This window comes from Bos indicus, chromosome 17, assembly GCF_029378745.1.
Source record: "Bos indicus isolate NIAB-ARS_2022 breed Sahiwal x Tharparkar chromosome 17, NIAB-ARS_B.indTharparkar_mat_pri_1.0, whole genome shotgun sequence".
In the NCBI taxonomy this organism is placed as follows: domain Eukaryota; kingdom Metazoa; phylum Chordata; class Mammalia; order Artiodactyla; family Bovidae; genus Bos; species Bos indicus.
In genome coordinates, this window is record NC_091776.1 from 54,848,174 (window position 1) to 54,875,275 (window position 27,102).

The 27,102-nt window shown below is 47.0% G+C and overlaps 1 protein-coding gene across 2 annotated transcripts in view; it reads left to right on the forward strand.

The window, feature by feature from the left end:
- Window positions 1-13,011: 13,011 nt before the first annotated feature.
- The window catches only part of CUX2 (cut like homeobox 2), a 277,570-nt gene continuing 263,479 nt past the window's right edge, over window positions 13,012-27,102 (forward strand). For both annotated transcript variants that reach the window (XM_070769549.1, XM_019977959.2), the window contains exon 1: window positions 13,012-13,194. In XM_070769549.1, coding sequence (XP_070625650.1) covers window positions 13,132-13,194 — 63 coding nt within the window. In that variant the 5' untranslated portion in view covers window positions 13,012-13,131. The remainder of the gene's footprint in view (window positions 13,195-27,102) is intronic.

The window sequence follows — 27,102 nt, forward strand, 5'->3', positions numbered from 1 at the left end:
CTCAATCTTTCCCAGAATCAGGGTCTTTTCTAATGAGTCAGTTCTTCACATCAGGTGGCCAAAGTATTAGAACTTCTGCTTCAGCATCAGTCCTTCCAATGAACATTCGGGGTTGATTTCCTTTAGGATTGACTGGTTTGATCTCTTTGCTGTCCATGGGGCTCAAGAGTCTTCTCCAGCACCACAGCTTGAAAGCATCAATTCTTTGGTGCTCAGCCTTCTTTACAGTTCAACTCTCACATCCATATACGACTACTGGAAAAACCATAGTTCTGACTACATGGACCTTTGTCGGCAAAGTGATGTCTCTGCTTTTTAACACATTGTCTAGGTTTGTCATAGCTTTTCTTACAAAAAGCAAGTGCCTTTTAATTTCATGGCTGCAGTCACCATTCGCAATGATTTTGGAGCCCAAGAAAATAAAGCCTGCCACTCTTTCCTTTCTTCCCCCATCTATTTGCCATGAAGTGATGGGACTGGATGCCATGATCTTAGTCTTTTGAATGTTGAGTTTTAAGCTAGCTTTTCACTCTCCTCTTTCACCTTCAGTTCAGTTCAGTACAGTTGCTCAGTTGTGTACGACTCTTTCTGACCCCATGGACTGCAGCACACCAGGCCTCCCTGTCCATCACCAACTCCTGGAGTTTACTCAAACTCATGTCCATTGAGTTGGTGATGCCATCCAACCATCTCATCCTCTGACATCCCCTTCTCCTCCTGCCCCCAATCCTTCCCAGCCTCAGGGTCTTTTCCAGTGAGTCAGTTCTTTGCATCAGGTAGCCAAAGTATTAGAGTTTCAGCTTCAACATCAGTCCTTCCAATGAATATTCAGGACTGCTTTCTTTTAGGATGGACTGGTTGGATCTCCTTGCAGTCCAAGGGACTCTCAAGAGTCTTCTCCAACACCACAGTTCAAAAGCATCAATTCTTTGGTGCTCAGTTTTCTTTACAGTCCAACTCTCACATCCATACATGACTCCTGGAAAAACCACAGCCTTGACTAGAGAGACCTTTGTTGGCAAAGTAATATCTCTGCTTTTTAATATGCTGTCTAGGTTGGTCATAACTTTTCTTCCAAGGAGTAAGCATCTTTTAATTTCATGGCTGCAGTCACCATCTGCAGTGATTTTGGAGCCCCCCAAAATAAAGTCAACCACTGTGTCCACTGTTTCCCGATCTATTTGCCATGAAGTGATGGGACCAGGTGCCATGATCTTAGTTTTCTGAATGTTGAGCTTTAAGCCAACTTTTTCACTCTCCTCTTTCACTTTCATCAAAAGGCTCTTTAGTTCTTCTTCACTTTCTGCCATAAGGGTGGTGTCATCTGCATATCTGAGGTTATTGATATTTCTCCCGGCAATCTTGATTTCAGCTTGTGCTTCTTCCAGCCCAGCATTTCACATGATGTACTCTACATATAAGTTAAATAAGCAGGGTGACAATGTACAGTCTTGACGTACTCCTTTCCCGATTTGGAACCAGTCTGTTGTTCCATGTCCAGTTCTAACTTGCTTCCTGACCTGCATACAGATTTCTCAAGAGGCAGGTCAGATGGTCTGGTATTCCCATCTCTTGAAGAATTTTCCACAGTTTGTTGTGATATGCACAGTCAAAGGCTTTGGCATAGTCAATAAAGCAGAAGTAGATGTTTTTCTGGAACTCTCTTGCTTTTTCAATGACCCAGTGGATGTTGGCCATTTGATCTCTGGCTCCTCTGCCTTTTCTAAAACCAGCTTGAACATCTGGAAGTTCATGGTTCACGTACTGTTGAAGCCTGGCTTGGAGAATTTTGAGCATTACTTTACTAGCGTGTGAGATGAGTGCAATTGTGCAGTAGTTTGAGCATTCTTTGGCATTGCCTTTCTTTGGGATTGGAATGAAAACTGACCTTTTCCGGTCCTGTGGCCACTGCTGGGTTTTCAAAATTTGCTGGCATGTTGAATGTAGCACTTTCACAGCATCATCTTTTGGGATTTGAAATAGCTCAACTGGAATTCCATCATCTCCCCTAGCTTTGTTGGTAGTGATGCTTCCTAAGGCCCACTTGACTTCGCATTCCAGGATGTCTGGCTCTAGGTGAGTGATCACACCATTGTGGTTATCTGGGTCGTGAAGATCTGTTTTGTACAGTTCTCTGTGTGTTCTTGCCACCTCTTAATATCTTCTGCTTCTGTTAGGTCCATACCATTTCAGTCCTTTCATCTTCATCAGTCCTCCTCTGTAAAATGGAAATAATAATAGTGCCTACTTCATGGAGTTGTTATGGTGTTAAATGAGTTAATTCTTAGTCCTTAGAACAGTGCCTGGCACACAAGGATTAAGTTCTAATTCATTATAATTGTATAGCTATTATACTGGGCTTCTGAGGAACATCTGTTGCCCACCCCTCCAAGTATCACTTGTTTTTCCCAAACATAAACACGGATGATAGCAGTCTGCATTTATAAAGTGCTTACTAATGACAGATGGTGCTAGTGGTAAAGAACGCACCTGTCAATGCAGGAGACATAAGAGACACGGGTTTGATCCCTGGGTTGGGAAAATCCCTTAAAGGAGGACATGACAACCTACTCCAGTATTCTTGTCTGGGAAATCTCATGGACAGGAGCCTGGCAGACTACAGTCCAGATGGCGAAGAGTCAGACACGACTGAAGTGGCTTAGCGTAGCACACAGCATCCTGATGCCAGGTTTGTTGCACGCACTGTCTCATTTAATTCTCACTGCAACACCAAAAGGCCCCCATTGCACAGATGGGGAAACTGACGTTCAGAGAGGTGGAGTGCCTTGCCCCACATCTAAAAAGCGGTGGGGCCAGGATTTGAATCAGAATTTGAACTGGAGTCCCTCTGACTCCTGCCCTGCTTCTTGTTGTGCCTAAACTGTACCTGTATTCGGTCTGAGAAAAATGGAGAGAATAACTGACTTTGCTTCCTTGATATCATTGCTGCTTCCAGCCACTCTGCCGGGGCCTCTGCCCCACTTCCGAGTTGGTGAAGCAGGTTTGGGAGGTGGAAGCGACTTGCCCAAGGACACGTGTGTAAGAGGGGGCAGCCAGGAGTTGCTGCTCCATTTGAACTCACGTCTGACTTCAGACTCGATTTCGGCGTCTGACCCTGAGAGAGCAGTTGACTCTGTGTCCACAAGTGGCAGAGCAGTGACTCAGACCCTGCCTCTGGACCCCGTGCCCTTTCCTCTGCCTTTGGCCAAAGAGATTGCTGCCCAGAGAGGGAGAGAGGAGGAAAGAACAGAGCTTTGAGGGGCAGGACGTGTCCCCAGAGTCTAGCTTTGGGCTCACTCACTTATTGCCAGTCAGCTTGGGTGCTGCCCAGAGCCGTACTCTGGTCCCGTGGGCGCTCAGGCTTGGAACTGGGGTTGGTGTATACACAAAGTGTCCACCAGGTGGGGCTTTAGCTAAAGGCCGTACTCCAGGAGGCCCCAGGAGAAACCTTGCTGTCCTACCTTGGGAAGTACGACTGGGCACACGCACCATGTATCTGTATGGTACACTCGTCCACGTGCACACGCAGGCTGTGCAAACCTGTGTGTGAGTATACAACTGTGTTCCAGACATCTGTTTGTGGCTTCTGTGAATAGATGTGTGCACTGGCATGTAGACGTGTGTGTGCGTGCCCGTGTGCAAACAGTGTGAGTGCAGGTGTGTACACACATGTGCAACTATGTACGTGTGTGTGTGTGCAAAAGAGGGTGTGGCACATACAGTGGTCGGTTAGACCCTGGCCTGAAGTCCTCAGGATTATTTTAAAATCTCTTTCTCAGACTGGAGGTAGGGGGCTGGAACAGATGACCTCTCAGGGTCCTTGATGCCTGGCACATTTGCCAAAGATCCTGATGGACACCAAGGATTTGCAGCAAGAAAGGTCACGGTAGGAGGGCCAGATTTATTTCCTGGGTCAGGGAGTGTTTGAATCAGAGGGGCTTTCTCCCACTAGATGCTGAGTTCTTTAGTCCACAAAGGTTTCTGAGACTGGAGGGATGGGGACCCGGCCTTCAAAAGAGAGCTTCTAGAACCTTCATTCTGGGCTCCCAGAGCTCTGGACAGTGTGGCTGGAGACTGTGGGTACAAGGAGAGTTGACTCTTGGATCCAACCCTAACTCAGCTCTTCACCAGCGGAGAAGTGAATTCAAAGCCCGTCAGAGGAATTAGAGGCTGCTATGAAAGGGAAGAGGGTGGCGTTCAGGGTTGAGAACCTAAGCCCCAGCATCAGGCAGAACAGGATTTGACCCCCAGCTGTGTTGCTTACAGGCTGGATGACCTTGGGCTAGTCACTTGCCCTCTCTGAGCCCCCATTTCCTCAGCTATTAGAGGAAGGAAATGGCCATACTTACCTCCAAGTGCTGTTATGAGGAGGAAATTAGATAATGGGCAGAGTGAGCCTGGCTTGTGGAAAACAGGCTATAAACGGCAACATTATCATTATTTTTTTGATCCTATGGGGCCAAGGGGATAATTTTTTTGGTTCATGGGAGCCAAGGGCTGGGAAATCAAAAGCTCCAAGGAGGCTGAGGGAGTGGTATCTGAGGGACTGGCTGCCAAGGTGGCAAACACAGACCCTGTTGGTTCTGATTTGTCTCAATGGCATCTTCTGGAAGCACCTTCATTCACTTCCCTCCTGCCCTGAACGTAAACAGCAGAAAAAACTAGAGCTAGGGTTAAGGCTTTTGCAGCAAAGCTACCAAAAGGTACAGGTTTTCCCACCCAGCCTCCAAACCATGCTCAGCCATTTTCCTGTTGAGTGAACTTGGGTGAGCTAGTCTGTCTCTTTGAGGCTCAGTTTGCTCATCTGTAAAATGGACGTAGACACGATAGATTGTGAAATTTGCCTAGAATGTTGGTGACGCCCCCAGTGTATAATAGGCACTGTTATGACAATGATGATGACAACGTGATGATTGGACAGGGTGAAAACAGAAGTGTAAGCATTCACATCTCCCCATCTTACCAAAGGAGAAAAAGAACTCTTCTGTCTTTTTGTTTGGCTACTGGATGGTATTTTGCTGATTAGATGAAATGTGAGAACCTCAGATTTGGAAAAGAGGGAGAAACTAGAGCAGGAGAGGGGATGGAAACGGAGGAGAGAGAGAAAGAACTGGGGAAGGTAGGACCTGAGAGTGCGTGATGAATGAGAGAAGATGGATGAGCCATTTAAGATGAGAGACATTAAAAATAGAAATTGGAGCGGTTGCTTTAATAAAGGGAACTTTGGGAAAGAAAGAAGCAAAAAGGATTTTAAGGCATTAAGCTCTTCATGCCCCACCCCTTAAGAAAGCCTGCTTTTCTCTGAAGCTGTAAGGGTCCAGTCTGTGGAGTTTTATTTGGGTGGATGGATGGTGCTGGAGGTCTTTGATGCTCTTTTTCGGGTACAGGGAAGATCCATGGCTGTCCTTGACAGTTCAGAGACCTGGAAGCCAGTGGAGGAATCGGTGCCCTCATGGGCATGAAGCCAAGTAGGGCCACTTGAACTAGATATGTGGGATCTAGGAGAGATGCAGAACCAATGGGTGCCCTCAATTCTGTGGTGGTTATCTCGGGTGACTTAGATCACATCCACTTTGCACACCTTGCTGCTGAAATAGGGGTGCGGAATTAGAAGCCAGATTTCTGCCCTGGGGCCAGCTTCTCAGGGGCTTAGGGAAGCTGTGTACCTGAAGAAGAACCTGTGCCATTGGGGAGCAGAGTTCTCGAAACTCTAATTAGCTAATGTTTCTAAGTCTCTTCGAAGCTGCCAGGTGCCAAGTGGTTTTTCACTCTGGGGATAAGAATGTGCAGTCCTGGTTCTGGCCAGGACTAAAAGGTTCCCTGGGTTATTATGTGATCAGAGCTATTGGGATGCTTAAAAAAAGGCAACAACAAACAGACATAGCAAAGTCAGCTTAATAAGGATGTAATTTTCATTTCAGATGTTCTGTGCTTTTGGAAAAAGGGGAATGGGTTGAGTTTCTTTAAATTCATAAGAGTGCAGACCCCTCCACCTGGAGTTGTCCTTTGTATATAGTGTGAGGTAGGGATCTAATTCTATTTTTTCCCATCTGCATAGCCAGTTGGCCCAGCACCATATTGAAAATGAAGTCTGTCCTTTCCCTACTAGTTTATAATGCCAGTTTTGTCATCTGTTTTGTGAGTTCTCTATATCAGTGTGAATTTGTGTCAAAACTTTTAATTTTGTCACCTGAGTCTATTTGTCTGTCCTTCTGCTCCCTGTCTTTATTATAACAGCTTTATGATAAGTCTTAATATATGATAAGAAAAGTTCCCTCATGTTACTATTCTTCAAATTTACCCCAGCTATTCTTGGCCCTTGCATCTTTGTAAGAATTTTAAGATGGGCTTGTCAAGTTCTATGAAAAACCTTATTGGAATTTTGATTTGAATGGTCTTAAATTTATGGATTAATTTGGAGAGAAATGACATCTTTACCATATTACATCTTCCAGCCCATGAACTTGGGCTGTCTTTTTATTTAATCAGATCTTCTTTCATAGATATCTCAAGTGAATGTGGTATTGTGGTATATGTATCAGAGGCCCAGGAAAAAACAGATCCCCCTCCACCCCAACTGAAGTAAGATTCCTGATGAAAAAAATAATTTGAACTCATAAAGGAAATGATGATGTTGATATGGAAATTATGAGACCTCTAAAACCATTTTTCAGAGCTAATGTCTGTTTACCAATTGATATCTAATTTTCCTTAACTTTTTTCTTTGTCACATTTTAAGCAAATATTTGTTAATACTGTTGGCATAATCTGCTTATGTTCACTTTATCATATATCCTAAACATCTCTTCATTCAACACACATACACACAACTCTTATCTTTCTGTCTCCCCTTTTTTTTCTATTTTATTTTTAAATTACTTTAGACTATTTATTATTTATTTCTCTTTGGCTGTGCTAGCTCTTCGCTGCTATGCACAGGCTTTCTCTAGTTGCGGCAAGTGGGGGCCACTCTCCAGTTGCGCTGTGCCGGCTTCTCGTTGCGGTGACTTCTCTCGTTGTGGAGCACAGGCTCTAGGGTGTGAGGGCTCAGTAGTTGCGGTGCATGGGCTTAATGGCCTTGCAGCATGTGGAAGCTTCCTGGACCAGGAATCAAATTTGTGTCCCCTGCATTGGCAGGCAGATTTTTAGCCACTAGACCTCCAGGGAAGTCCCCTCATCTTTCTTAATAATTGAATGATATTCTCTGGTAGATGTACTGGTCAGTGTGTGCTATAAGTTGCTTCAGTCATGTCCCACTCTTTGCAACCCTATGGCCTGTAGCCTGCAAGACTCCTCTGTGCATGAAATTTTACAGGCAAGAATACTGGGGTGAGTTGCCATTTCCTTCAGGGGATCTTCCAGTGATTTGATTTCTGATCTGGGGATCAAGCCAGTGTCTCCTGAATTGGCAGGTGGATTGATCAGGGTCCCAGACCAAAAAAAAAAAAAAAACACCTGAAATTTTTCATTTACAGAGGTGTGTGTTAGGGAATGTTAAGGCACCCAGATACTGGCAAGAGAGAGCCACTTATACCTCAGATCTGAAGAGATGTGAGGAGAGAGAAGTTACTGGGGCCCTGTGACAGCAGGGGAGGGACAGCCTGACAGGGGTGGTGACTGTGGAAGGCCCCAGCCACTGCCGGGACTGCAGTAAAATAGGGAGGGAGTAAATATCCCAGCCTATCTCTGGGCCTTCTTTTCTCTTACCAGGGCCTCCCACTGTCCCAGCTGGAAGCCAGGGAGCAAGGAAGCCTGGGAGGTGTAGTCTGTAGGGGTCAGAGTCCCAGGACACAGGACAGGGCAAGAGGAGAGTGAGGGGGAAAGGGAACAGAGGGAGAATAATTAGCACAGCAAGAATGCACTATTGTTTGTCTCTAACATGTGAGGGGAATTGGGCCCAGGGAGCCTGTCCCTCTTGTGTTGTTCCTCTCCAGTTTAACTGGTAATTGAGCGTTGGCACATAGTTAAGGGTACAGCCCTTGTTTTCTGGGCATCTGCCTTTCCTCTCCATAAGAGGCAGGGCGGGCTCAGAGGCAATGAGCCCCCAGGCTACTGTGAGTGAGCTCAGGGATCAGTGCTGGTTCCGCCACCTTCACAACCATGTGACCACGAGCCAGCCACTGCCTCTCTCAGGGCCTCATTCTTTCCATCTGCAATGTGGGAATGCAGATCTCTGTCCTGTTCATTGTGAGGCCAATAATCATGAAAGCTACTAAATGCAACATGTTTATGTAGTTTTACATAGATTGACTCACTTAATCTTTATCACTTGGTACGATTATTAGCACTATTGTACGCATGAGGAAAATGAGGCACAGAGAGGTAAACTAACTGGCTTAAGGTCACAGAGCTTGTAAGTGACCTGCTGGAATTCACATCTAGACAGTCTGGCTCCAGAGTCACTCTCCTAACCCCAGTGTTATTTTAAATGATTTATTTATAAAGCATCCAACAGCCTGTGCTGTGTGTGCTTAGTCGCTCAGTCGTGTCTGATTCTTTGCAACCCCATGGACTGCAGCCCGTCAGGCTCCTCTGTCCATGGGGATTCTCCAGGTGAAAATACTGGAGGGGGTTGCCATGCCCTCCAGGGGATCATTCCAATCCAGGGATTGAACCCAGGTCCCCCGCATTGCAGGCAGATTCTTTACCCTTTGAGCCACCAGGGAAGCCCAAGAATGCTGAAGTGGATAGCCTATCCCTTCTCTAGGGGATCTTCCCACCCCAGGAATCGAACTGGGGTCTTTTCTTTGCAGGTGGATTCTTTACTAGCTGGGCTACCACGGAAGTCCGTCCAACAGCCGTTAGTAGGTGCTTAATAGTGGTGATGGTTGACAGCACTGTGTCAAGTGTTGTGCGCCTAAGGGACTGCTGGCTTGGATCTACAGCCAGTCACTTCAGCCTCTGGATCTGAGACCTACCCATGCGCCAGTCTCCAGGGACACACCCTTGCAGGTGTCAGCGGGACACTCCCATATCCCTTACTCCTCTCCCAGGGCTGTTGAAAACTTCCAGATGAATTTGGAGTCTCTACTTTAGTCTTTCTTCCTGCCCGACAACTGTGGTGGGCAACGTAGAGCTACTGAAGGATATTTTCTTTTGTTTCAGCTTTGATGCTGGGGATTTCGCATATCATTATGTTCATGGCTAAGGACCTGCCTTTATCCTCCCTGGGATTCTTGCACAGTTTATGAATTTCCTAAAGGATCTGGCTCTCTTCTCTGCTTGTGCTTTCGGGATAGGCTGCTCCCAGCCACCGTCTGCTTCTTCTGGGATGGGGAAAGGATGTCTTCTTTGCTGTTGTGATACTCATCCTGATGTGTGGGTCTTTGAGAATCAGGAATCAACCAGAAACCTGCTTAAGTTGTTGTATATCTGTGTATGTGTGTGTTTGTGGCAGGGAGAGTGTGCTAAGAACACACAAAAAAGAGCTTTTCACAAAAATATTTAATATTTTATTACTTTAGTTCCCAAATCCAAGGCTGATTGTTTGCTGAAAAAGTCTGAGTTTGCTGGTCTTTCATTAAGGACCATCCATAATAATATCATTTCCTTGGCTAACTCCATTCAGGGGTAAACACTTAACTGCTTAATTCATTATTGCTGAGCCTGAGACGGTAACAGATGCCTTTGGAACATAAGCCCCCACATCTAATAAGGCACAGGCTCACGATGCGCTTGGAATATGGTGGGGAAAGACGGCTGAAATTTATTTTGTGAATAAAGCAATAAGCCACTAAGCAAAGCTAATATGTTTCAGCCCAGACAGAAAGACACGATCATTCAGTATTTATGTAGCAACCCTTTCCTCAGTGGGACTGCAAGTTTCTACCATTAAAATTGCCGGAATTCTTCAGAGACCCACTGCATTAAGTCATTTAAAAATATCACAGACTTAAAACAATCTGAATTATTGGATTTTCTCGCTGCTCCTCAGTAAGCATGTTTGCTGTGGCAATTTCCTGCTCGGTCAAAGGTGCAGCCTACGTCAGTCAGGAAAGTAGAAAAGTTCCATGCAGAATTTTTATTTGGAAGTCCAATAGTCCCTAACAGTTGAGACAAAGTCAGACATAAATTTAATTTTTTTCTTTTTTTTTTTTTTAACTTTGTCTTTTGACATAATTTCAGATTCCCAGAAAGGTTGCAAAGAAAGTGCTAAGAATTTCTGTGTACACTTCCTCTGGAGTCCTCAAATGTTAACATTTTGCAACATTTGCTATATCATTCTTTCTATACCGATAGATTTTGATAAACAGATGCGTATTGTTTTTGTCTGTACTGTTTGAGAGCTAGTTGCAGGCATGATGGCTTTCCCTTTACTCCTGAATAATATTCTCTCTGAAGGATATGTTGTTATATAGCCACACTGCAATGATTAAAATCAGGAAATTAACATTGATACAATACCATTATCTAATCTGTTGATTTATTCTAACTTTGCTATTGGCTCCAGTTAATGCACTTTCTAGTAAAAGAAAACCCAGGATCATATATTTTAATCGCTTGTCAAATCTTGTTTGCTTTCTTTAATCTAGAATAGTTCCCCAGTCTGTGTGTGTTTCATGTGACATTGACATTTTTAAAGAGACTAGCTGTTTATTTTCTAGAATTACCCCTCCATTTGGGTTTATCTAATATTTCTTCACAATTAGATTCAGATTATGCACAAATACCACAGAAGTGGTGGTGTATCCTTCTCCGTACATCATATCAGGAGGTATATGATGTCAGTTCCATGACTGCAAAGTCAGATATAAATTTACACTTGATCTTAGCCAAAAGGCCGAAAAGCGATCAGATGTAAATTTAAAATAATCTTTCATCAAAACCTTGATTTGTTAAAAATTGCTTTGAAAGGTTTCACACTCACTCCAGATTTTCAACTACAGGTCTTTAAAAAACAGACTCAAAGACAAGGAAGCTGCAAGCTTTACAGATGCTCAGGAGAAAATGTAGCCATTAAAAAAAATTGCCATGCGATAGTTATGAAATTTCCCTAAATTCATTTTGCAGAATGAGAGCTGTAATTTAAACGTGAAGTTATCGAGAGCTGAGATAAACCACACATCACGTGCAATTTAATCTGGCAAGGAAACAGGCCACTCGGAATTGCTAACTAGGCCTAATTCATTACATCTTGGTGAACGCTGTACTTCTGGTCTTATGAGTCTTTCAACTTGTGCATTAATATATTTACCCAGGCCTTATGGAAAATGTATGGGGATGGTAACAGAAATACTGTATCCTAGTTTAAATCACATTACATTTTTTAAACAGCTCGAGTGATTGCTTAGAAAAATCACACCTTCTTCTGAAGCATTTATGAAACAATTATTTACATTACATTAAAAACTTTAATTGCCTTGAAGCACGTGTTCCAAGACACAAATATTGGAAAATCATCAAAAATATCCATCACGATTCTTTCTTCTTTACAACTCTTCTAAACTTTATCTTTTTTATAACCCTCTGTATTGATCTATTGTCCTAGACCAAGAGTGATGTCAGAAGTCCAAGCTGGGTCATAAAAAGAGAATATAATTTCCATTTGCTGTCTATAAAAGCAAATCTTTTGCCTAGAAAAAAAGCGGGGGAATGTCTCCTTTTTTGGGGGGGGTGGGGCAGAGGCTAGGGTAGGATTGGTAGGGGGACATGTCAGAAAGGGTGACTGCTGGGTCAGGAGAAGTGTTAGTTATGAAGTGGGTTGGGAGGTCTGAGTTCCTCCTGGGTGGTGGGCGTAGGACCTTGGGAGGGAGACTGGGGACTTTTCCCTTGCAGAGGCAAGATGATGGAAAAAATGTAAAAGAAATCTAGCCACCCGTGCCGTCCAGCGTCTGAAAAATTGCAGAAGACCAGAATTTCCCTCCAGCTGGGCTAAAGACTCTCTCCCAAAAGACAATCATAATAAAGGAGGCCCATACTGGGAAGGAGCCTGGGGTCCCCAGCTAGGCTAAGGACCCCAGAATAATGATTGTAACAGTGGCAGAGACATCTGTAGCTGTTAGTGATCCAGAGCTAGGCTAGGCCCCCTCAACATATAACGATACAAGCGAACCCACTATGGGGGGAGAAACCATTCCAGAGGTTTAGCTAAGAACCCTCTCCAGTAATGCGAACAGTAAAACGACCTCCCATTCTAAAGTTGTGAGGAGCCCATGTAACTGTACTAAAGGCTCCTGAAAATAGTAACAAGAATCTCTATTGCAGAGGATCCCCGGAAAGAACCCAGTGCTATGACCAAGACAAGACATCTCCTCTTAATAATATAACTCTATAATGGCGCGGACTCTGCGCACGGCAGTGGTGACATTTCCGACAACTCAGTGGCGCCCCCGGGCGGCTGCCACCCGCCCACTGGCCGGCTCCCAACAACCCGCCGGCAGGGTAGTCTACGCAGCTCTAGCTGGCGGCTGATACCCTCGGATGCGAAGCTTAGCTGGCTGGCGAAGGAGCGGCGGCAGCCCGAGGCACGTGTTGTGTGCTCCGATTGCAAAAGAAAAAAAAATGCATTGCAAACTATTAACTTTTTTTTTTTTTAAGTATGCATTGCTGGGGATGGGGGATAGACAGGTGCGAGGCGAGGGTAGGCGCCCCACGTACCCGCCGCCTCCTGCCCCCGCAAACTTCCCTTTGCATTGATCAGCACGTTACGTCAGTATTGATAAGTTTGCAAAAAGCCAAAGTCAAGTGCAATCGCGCGGCACACCGACCCCGGACTTGGGGGGGGATATGCAGCGAGCGCTCCGCGGGCCCGGGAGCCGGCTGCAGGCAGGGCAGCGGCGGCGCCAGCGCCTCTCGGAAACGCTGCCTCCCCCCCACTCCTCTCCTCCCACCCCATCCCCGGCCGCCTCCCCCGGGCGGGCGCCGAGCTCCCCGCCCCGCGCCCTCCTCCCGCGCCCTCCGGGGGTCGGGGGGGGCGCACGGCTCCCGGGCCCGGCGGCGGCGGCGCGGCGGCGCCGAGGGGCAGCGGGTGGCAGGAGGCCGGGGGGCGCCCGAGGGGCCCCGGGCGGTGGCGCGCAGGGCCCGGACTGCCGGCGGCGGCCCCGGGGCTGGGGGGAGTCCAGCCCGGATATTGAGTGCAGCCATTGAGAAAAGCCAAACTCTTGTGTGTGTGCGTCTCGAATAGCCCCCAAGATGGCCGCCAATGTGGGATCGATGTTTCAATATTGGAAGCGATTTGATCTACGGCGACTCCAGGTTAGTGCGGGCAGCACCGGCCGCGCGGCCGTGGGGAGCCCTCGGGCGCGCCCTGGGCGCACTGGGGAGGTCCCCGGGAGGGCGGTCGGGAGCCCTGGGGAGGCGGGCGGCGGCTGCTGGGGCTCGCAGGGGCTCGACTGCCCGCTGCCTATCGATAGGTATTAGGAATTGATCTCGCCGCTGCTCTTTGTTCGGTTCAATCATCGATTAGCCGCTGCGACCATGGAGAAGCGCTAGTGAGCCCATGGCCCGGGGAGCGAGCCGGCGGGTGAGCGGCGGAGTGAGGCGCGAGGAAGGCAGGGTCTGCGGTTCCAGGCAGGGGGCTGCAGGCGGGACCTCGGGCAACCCCCCTTGCGCCGCACTTTGCGCGCCTCCCAACTTCGCGGCGCCCGGGGAGGCCGCGAAGCGCGCCGCGTGCCTGTCCGCGCCCGGCTGGGGCTCGGGCAAGGGAGGGAGGGAGCTGGCGGGCTGGGAGGAGGAGGAGGCGTAGGGGGGAGGCATCCGGGGTTGGCTAGGAGGCGGCTCCGCGCCCCGCCGCCCGCCAGCACCTCCGCCGCCGCCGCCCGCCTAGCTGCGCAGCCCGGACGCGCCGCCACCCGGGGGCCGCTGCTGCCGCCCCAGCCGCTACAGCCACCGCCGCCGGACTGGCCGCCTGCACCGGCAGACCTCTCCTCGTGCCGGGTTCTCGGGGTTCGTCTTTGCCTCTTGCTTTATCCCCCTCGCCAACCTCTTTCCAAGTCTAGGTGGGGACGGGCGGTGGAGATGGGCCCGGGGCGCGCGCAAGTTTGCGCTCCTGCCTCAGGGGCCTTGGAGAGCCGGGAGCTGCGCAGAGCAGGTGACTTCGGGCTCTCGGGCCCACTGGAACTTTTAAATAGGAGATTCCCTCGCTGTTTTCTGCCTCCTGCTTTTCCTCTCCGCCACTCCTCTCTTTCCTCCTCTCTCTAGTCTCTTCTTTCTCTTTTCCCTCTTCCTCCCTGGGGCGACTCCCTTCCAAACTCCAGCACTTTATCCCCGTTCCACCTTTTTCTGGGAGTCTGTGTGTCTCCTCCAGATTGGGGGTTATTCTTGCTGACCCAATAGGAGACTGGGCCGCGGGATGGAATCTCACAGAGAACTGCGCACAGAAGGCACAACGCTAGCCTCTGTCCTTTCCCAGGTGCCCCAGGATGCTCCTGACAAGCCCCCAAACCCAGGAGTCTCACCGAGGTGCGGTGGGAACAAGGGGCGGGGAAGTGGTGCTGGTTACCGGACGATTAAAGCATCCTGCCTTGGCCTTGACATTCTTGGAAGAAGGGAGAGCATCAGTCTGGAGATAAAAAGGGACCCGCTTTTTTTTTTTTTTTTTTTTAAATCCGCCTGCAAATCTCGTTAAGTTTCTTCTGATAAGTGGTTCCAGTGCCCCCCTCCTCCTGGTGGCTTCCCAACCCCCCTCCTTTCTAACCCCTCACTCCCCGCAGGCCCCCTCCTTCAAAGCCAGTGAGCTGGAGAGAAAATCGGGGCACTCAGGCATGCAGTTAATAACTGCAAGTGCCTTGCAATTCCAGGTCCTCACTCGAGTTGGGGCTACAGTTTGGTGGCCATCTGAGGCGGGCAGGGCTGTGAGCTGTGGTTGCTGTTTTAAATGATGCTAAAGTGGCCTTTCTGGAAGAGTGGGGGATGGGGGAGGGGGAGAGAGAGAGAGAGAGAGAGAATGGGAGAGAGAGAGTTGGGCAGCCACATTGGGCTTGGCACGAAGGCCAATGGTAATCGTATTCCCTGCTAATGTTTGTAAATGAGACCCGGGCACGGCTGGGGGACAGCGTCTTTATTTATGATTGATGTTCTGTAACATAAGGAATGACAAGAACGTGGCAGACAAGAGGAGAGGAACCAGAAGGGCTGGCGAAAGCCCTTTGCAGGGTCCTATTGTTATTCTGGGCTGGAGAAAATTTCCGCGGCGAGATTTACAGCGCTGGTATTTGCTCCCGGTTGGCCGGAATGTCAGTTAACACAATTTTCATTAGATAACTCGTTTTCAATTCGGGGAGCTTGGGCTGCAACCGGGAGGTGGAGTGAGACCTGGGCTGGGTGCTGAGGGGTGGGTGCGGCTCCCAGGGGGCTGATTTCTGAGCTGGAGTGGAGGGGGTGTTGAACCTCAAGTCTCTCCTGTCTCAGGCTCAGGGGTCTTTTGTGGAGCTGTTGAGGTCACCCAGATCTTGATTTCAGTTGGACTCCCATTGATCTGGGAACCCTTTGTTAGGGTTTTAGAAGATGCTGAGGTGAAAAAGCAAATTTGAACTGGAAAGGATGAAGATGGGGGTGGTGGAAAGCCTTGTTCAGGTGATGGGAAAATAGAGCCAGGACCTCTCCCCGCACAGGGTGTATACTTAGGGTGCAGGAGGGAGGGATATATTCATGAAAACAATGGCTGGTGTGTTTGGCACAAAAGGAGAGGGCTCTGGGGAAAGGGTTAACCTCATTTACATGGATATTAAGTGGGGGGGGGTCCCTTTGGGAGTTTGAAAAGCTGTACACTTTAAGAGAACAGAGGTACATGTGGCAGCGGTGTACAAACATTGAGGCCCTCACATCTGCTGTGGTCTCCACCCTTGTCCTGAAGTGTTCAGGTTTTCCCCTGCCCAACAGGACTGCGCCCCCCACCCAGCCCCATGTTCTCACTGATGGCCTTTTTGTTGGAAACGGATTATGAGCCTAAGCACTTTCGCCTCGGATCATCTCTTGTGCATAACGCTAATGACTCCTGTGCCACACTTTTATTTTCATTTTTTTCCCTTCCCACTTTCCGTTTACAGGGGAAATAGCTAGAAAGGAAAACTTCAGCTGGCTTGTTCCAAGATCTGGGTAGGAAAGGTGGGCCCCCACTGCAGGCCCCGTGCAGGCCAAGAGCTTTGGGCTCACTTGTCCCATGGCCTCGGATGTTTGTTGAGTGTGAGGAGGTGTGTATAGCTTCAATTCAGTGGTTTCATGCAGCCTGGTCGCTGAGCGTTGGAGTGGCCAAGGCAGCAAAGGCGGCCCATGTCCCCAGGCCAGACCATGCTACCAACGCCACTCCGATACTGGCAAGAAAGGTGACCTTGTACTGGCCCATGCACAGCCCTCTGGAAGTATATATTTTTCAAATATAGAAGCAGTCTGGTTATTACTCCTTCCAGTGCCATCTCTGGACACAGTGGGGCTGTTTTCCTAGGATGGAAGTCTGTCAGCAGTCTTAATGATGGTGAAGATGCTGTGACAGTTGGTACCCTGCTCCAGGATCCCTGAAACTGCTTCCCTCTTTCTTTGCTGCTGCTTTTTGTCTCGGCTGCTGGCAGTCCAGGAAACGAGAAGAAATAAAATTCTATCCCAAAGTTAATGCTAGGCATATTTCATTTGGTTATAAGATTGCTTTATGGTGAACATTACTAATGCAGTATTTTTTTATGGCTTTTCTGTGTATAGTCGTTGTAACCGGATTCATACCTTTATGATTTTCTTTTTCTGCTTTACTTTGCCACTTTTTTAAATGATGCTCTGGGTCCAGTCTCTCGTGATATCTTTTTTTTTTTTTTCCTTCAAAGAGTGTTAATCAAGCTAACAAGAGTTGGTGCTCAGTCTGAATGCACATCTGTTTCTTGGGAGGAAAGAGGTTGGCTGGAAGGATCACACTGTACGAACTTGGGAGGAAAAGGCAAATTCTGCTTGGGGTGTGAGCCTTTAGGGAGGAAAACTGATGGGTCCTCAAATGAGATAAGCTGGACTTTTTGTAAGGAGTTTTGGAGAAACTTCTAGGAAGGCTCAATTTCTTGGCGTACGGGAGATGGGACTTGATGGAATGTTTTTCTCAGCTCAAAGTTTAGAAAAGAGCGTGGATGTGATTAAAATATTATAACCTTATGATATTCTGAAGTGCATAAATTTTACATATCAGCCACAGAGAGTTTAGACATCCATTAGAGCCTCTGACAGCTTGACTTATCTAAATGTGCTATCATTTAACAATGTGTCAAAATTCCTCTTTCTTTAGATGACAGCAGTAAATAAGCTATCAGCCCTGTTGGCGGAATCCTAACTTTGGAAACTTCGCTGTAATAGAATTGCTGCCGGGGTGGGGAGCATATGAGCAGACCAGGCTTGGTGCGGCCCAGGCCCAGGCCCGTGAGATGGACTGGCATTAGGCGAAGGCTGTGGAAGCTTGGAGCGGGAGGAGAGGGAGCGGCAGGAGACAGAGGGATGAGGGGAGATTTCTAGCAGCAGCTCTGTGAATACGACCAAACCATTGGCCAGCCCCCTGGACCCTTCCAGGTCCAACCAGCGGGTGACCCCATTCCATCTGCCTCTCCAATTCATTGCAAGCCACACCCTGTGAGCCTATTTTGCAGAAGGAGCTAGAAACAGGTGTTGAGAATTTATATAAAGAACCCAGCAGTCTTTTCTGGGCATCCCAAAATTCTGAATTTCTCAGCTCGACAGAAATTGCTTCCCAAAGACGGGCCTCTCTTTGAATGCTGGAAGAAAAATGAGCAACGTCTCATCCTTGACCGCTTTTGCTGTTGGAGGTCTCGAAGTTTCTTTTATTAATACCTGAATTCACTGTAGAAAATTGAGAAACCACGGACAAGCCTAAAGAAGCAAATAAGCGTCTCGGTGGGTTATTTCAGATGAGCACGGTGCTATTTTGACCAGAGGGAACAGCTTTTCTGATGATGGTGGTGTTTTTTTTTTCTTTCCTTTTTCTTTCTTTCTTTCTTCTTTTTTTAAACTCTTCTGTTAAAGTGAGGATTCTGTCTTCGAACTTGACATTCTGTCGTGGTAACCTTTCTTCCGTCAGATAGAATTTCAAATGTGAGCACCTCAGCTGGTGCTAAATTTGATCCTGGATGATGGTCGAGGTGGCTGTCCAAAAACGATGGTTTTCTCTGTTGCTTTCTGAAAGGGCTGAATTTCTGGGGGCTTCCAGTTATCTAACTCAGACTGAGCCTGGCAGAGGTTGAGTGTGGGAAGGGGACTGAGGTAGTTGGCTGCCTTTGTTTCTGGCTTAGGAAATCAGGGTTCAGTCTTCTATTTGATTTTTCTGTCTGGGGGATGCTCTTTCTTAATGACAGTAGCTTATATCAAAGGTGTCAGGGAAGGTGGAAGTAGTAGGCAGAGGGGAAGGGCCCCAAGAGCAGCTAAGAAGTACAGTCTCTAGCACTCCTGGGTGAATCCACTAACATTCCAAGTCTCCCATTTCTTAATCCTTCACAGAGACTGGTTGTGCTCATCTGGTTCCCTGTACTCAGTTGCTGTAAAGGGAAGGATGCTGACATACTTTGTGTGCCAGTTAAATGTATTGCCTTTTCATGGCCTCAGGGCCCATTTTGGCAGTGATGAGGAGCCATTGGTCTCTCGAGCAGAATTTTCAGACAAAATCATGCCTGGAATGGAGTTCTTGGTTTCTAAGCCTTGAGGATCCCTTCAGAAAATGGTTTGTAGTGTTTTGTAGGATATGAACAATCAGTTCCTCTCATACTTAATTTAAAAATCCAGAGTCCTTTCCCCTGATTGTAAGACTCCAGGTAGTCGAGCCCCGCCGCCGTTACCCTTCTGACTTCGTCTCCAGCGTCTCTCCCCTCCTCGCTCTGTTCTAGTCACAGTGGTCTTTTGGTCCCTCAGACTCGTCAAGCACATTCTTACCTCAGGGACTTTGCACTTGCAGTTCCCTCTGCCTGGGGCTCTTTCTCCTGATCTTCCCACGGCTGGCTCCTTTGTGGTCTCACCCCAAACCCCTGAAGAAGCTTCCACTACCCTTTAATGTGCAAATATGCTTCCCCTTCTTTAAGGATGGTGTTTCCCTGAAGGTTTCAACCTCATGACCTTCCCAGGGGTGGTTTCTCTCTAGGCTATTTAGAAACCATCTAGGTCCGCCATCAGGGTTGGCAAACTTTTTCTGTGAAGAGGCAGATAATAATATGCTTTAGGCTTTGTGAACCACGTGGTGTATGTTGCAAGCACTCCGTTCTGCCACCGTGGCATGCAAATAGCCATAGACAAGAAAACTGAATGTGAATGGTTGTGTTCCAGTAAAACTTTACAAAAACAGGTGAAGGGCTGGATTTGGCCTGAAGGCCATGGTTTGCTGAGTCTGTCTACAGGTCTCTAATGATGGCAGTAGCGTGGCTGAAGTGTTTCACTTTCCAGTTAAGAGTGTTAAGGTAGATCACATGTAGTTCCAGAAACTTGTTCTCTACCCTTTCCCTCAAGAGGGAAGTAAGAGGAGCCAAGATGGTGAGGTGCCCCTGCCTAGCTTCCAGGCCTGGCTCCATCACCTATTGGCTATGTGATTTGTGGATGGGTCGCTTAACCTCTCTAAGCCTTATTTCCTTGTCTCTAAATGGAACTAATAGTAATCTCCACCTTTTAGATTGTTCTTAAAGATTAAAGCACTTTAAGTGTGAAAGTGCTTAGCACAGTTTGGGACACACAGTTAGTGTCCCGTAAGTGTTTTACTTCTTATTGTTGTTGGTGTTTTTAGAGAGTAAGAGAGGAGTGAGAAAACCAAAGTAGCAGTGGATCCTGGAATTTGCTGGCCTTGCAAGCTTGTTTTAGAGATTACTGGGCACTTTTTCTCTTCTCTTTTCCTCCATTGGGGGCTTACTATATTAATATATTACTAATATTATATGTGATGTCTTATATCTTGGGAGCTCAGACTACAGAGGTTGCAGGCTGGGAGCTATGTCTGGACCACGGATGTATCTGTCCAGATTAGTGCAATATTTAAAACCACTTTTTTAAATATAAGCTTCTCAGCATTTAAAACACAGAAGATGTTACCTAAGAAATTCAGATATCCAGTATCCTGTACAAATCCAACACTCTGGCCGCGCTCGGCAGGGAATGGAGACCTAGCAAGGGCACGACAGAGGGAACCGTGGCGCAGAGACCCTGGGCTGAGGGTCTGCAGTGGATCAGACAGCTCCAGGGGCCATGAGGCGGCTACCTGTCAAGGCCACTGGCTGCCAGTCTCCAAGTGCCAAATGTCAGACGAGGCTGCATTTTCAGAAGAACCGAAAGGCCCTGACCAGCTTCATGAAGATACATGATTGGCCTGCTGTCTCTGCTTTTCCTCAGTAGCTCAGTCAACCCTCAGAGTGGGCCGGTGGCTGCCCCCTCCTTCCTCGTCCTTTCCCTATGCATCCCCTCTGCCATCCTTCAGCCGAATGAAACAGCAGTTCCAAGATACGCATTTGTCATTAAAAAGAAAGAAAGAGAAAAAAATCAATCCTCCAACCTCTTTGGCCTGAGCTGGTTGTCTGCCCCAGAAGCCTGGAGCCGAGCAGTGCTTAAGACTCTCTGAGCCGCCGTCGCTCAAACTCGACGGGGTAAGTGGCTCCCCGGGAACCATTATGGTCGATTGACTTGTCCAGCCAGCTGTTTGGAGTGTGGGTGCTGCAGACAGAGAGACCGCAGGGGTCACCAGCACAGCCAGGTCGAGTGCAGATTTCAAGTGAGGCAGTCACTCAGAGGCACTCAGGGGCTGGGGGCAGCTATTTGACGTGTTGGTCCATTATGGATGTCCATGGGCTCCAGGGATCTGAGGGGTGTAGTGTGGACAGCAAAATCAAGCCCTGCAGTCTCCCACTCCCAAAGATATTTAGTGAGGACTTGGGGGCCGCCTGGCTGTATCCCAGCCCTGCCACTTACCAGCTATGTGACCTTGGGCAAATCACTTAACCTTTTTGAGCCTTGGTTTTCTCTCTCATGTAAAATAGGGATGATAGTAGTATCTGCCTCCTTAAGGATTGTGGATTAAGTGAGTTAGTGCATGTAAAGTATGAAATCTGTGCCTAGCACATAGATGTGCTATATAATGTTAATAATAATAACTGCTGTTGTCCTATACTTTGAAAATGTATTGGTTTAGCCAAAAAAATTCATTCAGGGTTTTCCATAAGATGGTGCAGAAAAACATGAACAAACTTTTTGGCCAACCCAATATATTCGCCACTCACAGTATAACTAAAAATTGTGTAAATTATAATAAGTAAATATCATAAATACTATCAGTTCAGTTCAGTCGCTCAGTCGTGTCCGATTCTTTGTGACCCCATGAATCGCAGCATGCCAGGCCTCCCTGTCCATCACCAACTCCCGGAGTTCACTCAGACTCACATCCATCGAGTCACTGATGCCATCCAGCCATCTCATCCTCTGTCGTCCCCTTCTCCTCCTGCCCCCAATCCCTCCCAGCATCAGAGTCTTTTCCAATGAGTCAACTCTTTGCATCAGGTGGCCAAAGTACTGGAGTTTCAGCTTTAGCATCATTCCTTCCAAAGAAATCCCAGGGCTGATCTCCTTCAGAATGGACTGGTTGGATCTCCTTGTAGTCCAAGGGACTCTCAAGAGTCTTCTCCGACACCACATTAAATAATAATAATATGCTGGCAATATCATGGTGAACAGGAAGACAAAGTCCTCACTTAGCCCACAGACAATGGAGGGGGGTGGATGCATATATTATTGGACAACCAGGTGTGTAGTCACACACGGACATTTGATTCTGAGATAGCATGTGGCAAAAAAACTGCCTGAGTCTGAGCATCAAGGGAGCCTTCCTGGAAGAAGTGACCCTTTAGCCAAGGTGTCAAGGACAAGGTCAGGGAAAAGCATGCCTGGGAATAGCATGTGCTAATACCTTGAGGTGGGTGGAAAAACAGTGCGTGCAAGGAACTGGAGGAAGGCAGTGAAGGTGGTCACAGATTCTGAGCGGCTATTGTGGTGGTGATCTAGTCGCTAAGTTGTGTCCGACTCTTGCAACCACATGGACTGCAGCCTACCAGGCTCCTCTGTCCATGGGATTTCCCAGGCAAGAATACTGGAGTGGGTTGCTATTTCCTTTTCCAGAGGATCTTCCTGACCCAGGGATCGAACCCAGGTCTCCTGCACTGCAGGAAATTTCTTTACCAACTGAGCCAGGAAGCCTTGTTAGACCCACCTTTATCCTCACTCTTGGCATCTGTCAGTTGGGAGTAAGGATGAAGTATAAAATAAGATTATTTAGCACATGTTTGGCCTGGAGTGAATCTATCTCAATGAGTACTTTGAAAAATACTCAAACACCATATCAGCCTTTGTTGTTCAGTTGCTAAGTCCTATCTGTCTCATTGTGACCCCATGGACTACAGCACGCCAGTCTCCTCTGTCCTCCACTATCTCCCAGAGTTTGCTTAATTCCTGTCTGTTGAGTTGGCGATGCTATCTAACCATCTCATCCTCTGCCAGCCCCTTCTCCCTTTGCCTTTATCATTTCCTAGCATCATAGTCTTTTCCAATGTATTGGCTCTTTTTATCAAGTGGCCTAAGTATTGGAGCTTCAGCTTCAGCAACAGTCCTTCCAGTGAATATTCAGGGTTGATTTCCTTTCGGATTGACTGGTTTGATCTCCTTGCAGTCCAGGGGACTCTCGAGAGTCTTCTCCAGCACCACAACTTGAAAGCATCAATTCTTCCATGCTCAGCCTTCTTTATGATTCAACTCTCACATCGTACATGACTACTGGAAAAACCATGGCTTTGACTATACAGAGCTTTGTTGGCAAAGTGATATCTCTGCTTTTTAATATAGTGTCTAGGTTTCTCATAGCTTTCCTTCCAAGCCTTAAGTATTGCTTTTATTTTTTTAACAAGGTATTCAGCCCAATTCTTGCTCTGTTGCAAAATATGCCCAGTTCCCCAACTTCTGTTTATCTTGGAATCATGGCACCGGGCCATCAGGATGCAAATCCCAGTTCTGCTTCTTCCTAGCTGTGTCCCTTGGGTAACTTAGTTCCTCTTTCTAAGGTTTGGTTTTCTCAGCTGTCAGGTGGATATAATAATGGTACCTCCCAGTGGTGGCCCTGAGAAAGCACCTTGCAGATCTTTGTCTATAAGGAGTGTGATGGGCAGGTGGCACCAGATCCTGCCCTTGAAGATCACCCGCAACTGCCACAGCCAGGGACTGAGTGTAATAGGGACTAAGAGCAGACTGGTTCCTGGGACACATGGGATTCATTTGCAGGCTCTGGACTCCTCTGCAGTCTAGGGTGCTTCCACTAACCAGCCAACCTTACCAACTTTCCTTCCTTCTTCTCTCACTCACGCCCTCCCTCCCTCTCTCTATTCTGGCTCCCTCCTGCAGGGTGTGGGTATTGATCCTGATAAACCTCTTTGTCTTGTAATCCTGACTTTGTATCTTCTTCTCAAAGGACCATGCTTTCCTACAGGAAAGATGAAATGAGGTTTGGCCATCTACCTAAGGCACCTAGTGCATAGAGAGTGCCCAGTTGAGGTATCTTTTATGTCTTGTTGGGAGCCTGGGTGGTATCACTCTCAGCGTTGCCTCTTTCTGGTTGCCTGTTCTTACCTGGGCCCACTGTGTGATTAGGTCCTCCATTCCCTTTTGTATCCCTTCATTATGTTTTGCTCTCATTTCTCGACACGCCTCCCCTTTTTATTCAAGCAGTCTGGCCTCCTCACTGTTCCTTGAACACACCAAACATATTCCAGCCTTGGGGCCTTTGTACTTGCTGTTCCCATTGCATTTCCCAGACATCTCCTTAGTTTGTCTCAGTCTATTCAGTCCTCTATTTAAATATTACGTCTTCGGAGAGGTCCTCCCTAAGCTTCCAAAATGCCTCCCCGCCCCCTGCCCTGTTTACTGCTATCTGCTTTACCTGATGTGATAATATGTATGTATTTGTTCGTTTGTTTACCATCTGTATTCCTTCCTGGGCTTCCCTGATAGCTCAGATGGTAAAGAATCTGCTGCAATTTAGGAGACCAGGGTTCAGTCCCTGGGTCGGGAAGATCCCTTGGAGAAGAGAATGACAACCGACTCCAGTATTCTTGCCTGGAGAATTCCATGGACAGAGGAGCCTGGTGGGCTACAGTTTATGAGGTCGCAAAGAATTGGACATGACTGAGCGACTAACACACACATATTCCTCCCTGAGGAAGGCAAGGACGTAGTAAGTTCTTAATAAATATTTGGATAATGGAGTGGATGAATAGCACAGGAAGGGTGAGTTGGGAGCAACTGCCTTGACTTTACCTTGGGAGGCAGTCCTGGGGGACCCAGCTCCTCCCAGACCCCCAGCTTCTTCACCCATCACTGGCTCTTGAAATTCTCTCACTCTGTGATTGGGAATTGGGCACAGGCCTCAGACTCACAGTGAACAAGGGTTTATCTTTAGCTCTCTGAGTCTTGCTTTAGAAACTGGTGACCCCAATTCCGGCCTGGGAAGTAGCTCCCATCCTAATTAATAAATCCATTAATTAATTACTGGGGCAGGCTGTGGACCGTTAGCAGTGATTTGGTGGCCTCAGTCACAGACAACTCAAAGCAGGTTCCTGCAGTCTGTGAGATGGCTGTTGTGGGGGGCACAAGATAGCCAGTTAACATGTTTTGGGATCCAGGTGACATCCTTCTCTCAAAGCCTGGTTCATGGGTCCATATGATCAGCCCAGCAGGCATCAAAGAGGGATCAAGGTCTCTGGACAGCGTCACTAGAGTTGGGGGGATTTCCTGCTCAGCTTCCCCTGGGACTTCTAGTTTATAATCAGGCAGGAAGTCAGGATTGGAGTCTCCCCTTCCCTTTTATGGCTAAGATAGCCTCAGTTTTTCTGTCTAAAATAGAGTTTCCTGGAGTTGTTGAGACAGATTATTCATTCATTCACTTGATGAACATTATTCAGCACCTGCTATGTGTCACGTGCAGTGTAAAGTGCTGGGAGAGAAGCAGTAAACAAAACAGACCGAGTTCTTGCCCTCATAAAGCTTTTCTTTTATAATCGCTTGGAGATAGAAGTACTTTTCTCCAAGGCTGTGAGAGGTAAAAAATGACAAACCAATACAGACATAGCCTAGGACTGGGCATGCTGTAAGCCTTCCCAAAATGGTGACTGTTGTTAATCATGATCTTTATTAACAGCAGTAATAATAACTATGATGATGATGATTCTGTGAAGTAATTCCCATTGAATTTCAGTTACCTGGGAGCAGTACCTGAAATGATTTGAGCATGGGCTTTGGACCCCGGCCTTGCTGTTTCTTAACTGGGATGCCATGGGTGATTCACTGGATTTCTCAAAGTGTTAGTTTCCTTATCTGTAAAATGTGAATTAAATACAGCCTTTACCTCATAGAGACCTTATGGGGGTGTTGATGCAGTGACTGGTAACTGACTGTGGCTCAGATCATGAACTCCTTATTGCCAAATTCAGACTTAAATTGAAAGAGGGGAAAACCACTAGACCATTCAGGTATGACCTAAATCAAATCCCTTACGATTATATAGTGGAAGTGAGAAATAGATTCAAGGGATTAGATCTGATAGACAGAGTGCCTGAAGAACTGTGGGCGGAGGCTCATGACATTGTACAGGAGGCAGAGATCAAGACCATCCCTAAGAAGAAGAAATGCAAAGTCAAAATGGTTGTCTGAGGTGGCCTTACAAGTAGCTGTGAAAACAAGAGAAGCGAAAGGCAAAGGAGAAAAGGAAAGATATACCCATTTGAATGCAGAGTTCCAAAGAATAGCAAGGAGGGATAAGAAAGCCTTCTTCCATAATCAGTGCAAAGAACTAGAGGAAAACAATAGAATGGGAAAGACTAGAGATCTCTTCAAGAAAATAGAGATACCTAGGGAACATTTCATGCAAAAATGGGCTCAATAAAGGACAGAAATGGTAGGGACCTAACAGAAGCAGAAGATATTAAGAAGAGGTGGCAAGAATACACAGAAAAACTATACAAAAAAGATCTTCACGACCCAGATAATCACGATGGTGTGATCACTCATCTAGAGCCAGACATCCTGGAGTGCGAAGTCAAGTGAGCCTTAGGAAGCATCAGTATGAACAAAGCTAGTGGAGATGATGGAATTCCAGTTGAGCTATTTCAGATCCTAAAAGATGATGCTGTGAAAGTGGTGCACTCAATATGCTAGCAAATTTGGAAAACTCAGCAGTGGCCACAGGACTGGAAAAGGTCAGTTTTCATTCCAATCCCAAAGAAAGGCAATGCCAAAGAATGCTCAAACTATGGCACTCATCTCACACGCTAGCAAAGTAATGCTCAAAATTCTCCAAGCTAGGCTTCAACAGTACGTGAACTGTGAACTTCAAGATGTTCAAGCTGGATTTAGAAAAGGCAGAGGAACCAGAGATCAAATAGCCAACATCCGTTGGATCATTGAAAAAGCAAGAGAGTTCCAGAAAAATATCTATTTGTGCCTTATTGACTATGCCAAAGCCTTTGACTGTGTGGATCACAACAAACTGTGGGAAATTCTTCCAGAGATGGGAATACCAGACCACCTGACCTGCCTCTTGAGAAATCTGTATGCAGATCAGGAAGCAACAGTTAGAACTGGACATGGAACAACAGACTGGTTCCAAATGAGGAAAGGAGTACATCAAGGCTGTACATTGTCACCCTGCTTATTTAACTTATATGCAGAGTACATCATGAGAAACGCTGGACTGGAAGAAGCACAAGCTGGAATCTAGATTGCCAGGAGAAATATAAATAACCTCAGATATGCAGATAACACCACCCTTATGGCAGAAAGTGAAGAAGAACTAAAGAGCCTCTTGATGAAAGTGAAAGAAGAGAGTAAAAAAGTTGGCTTAAAGCTCAACATTCAGAAAACTAAGATCATGGCATCTGGTCCCATCACTTCATGGCAAATAGATGGGGAAACAATGGAAACAGTGAGAGACTTTATATTTTTGGGCTCCAAAATCACTGCAAATGATGATTGCAGCCATAAAATTAAAAAATGCTTGTTCCTTGGAAGAAAAGTTATGACTAACCTAGACAGCATATTAAAAAGCAGAGACATTACTTTGCCAACAAAGGTCCATCTAGTCAAGGCTATGGTTTTTCCAGTGGTCATGTATGGATGTGAGAG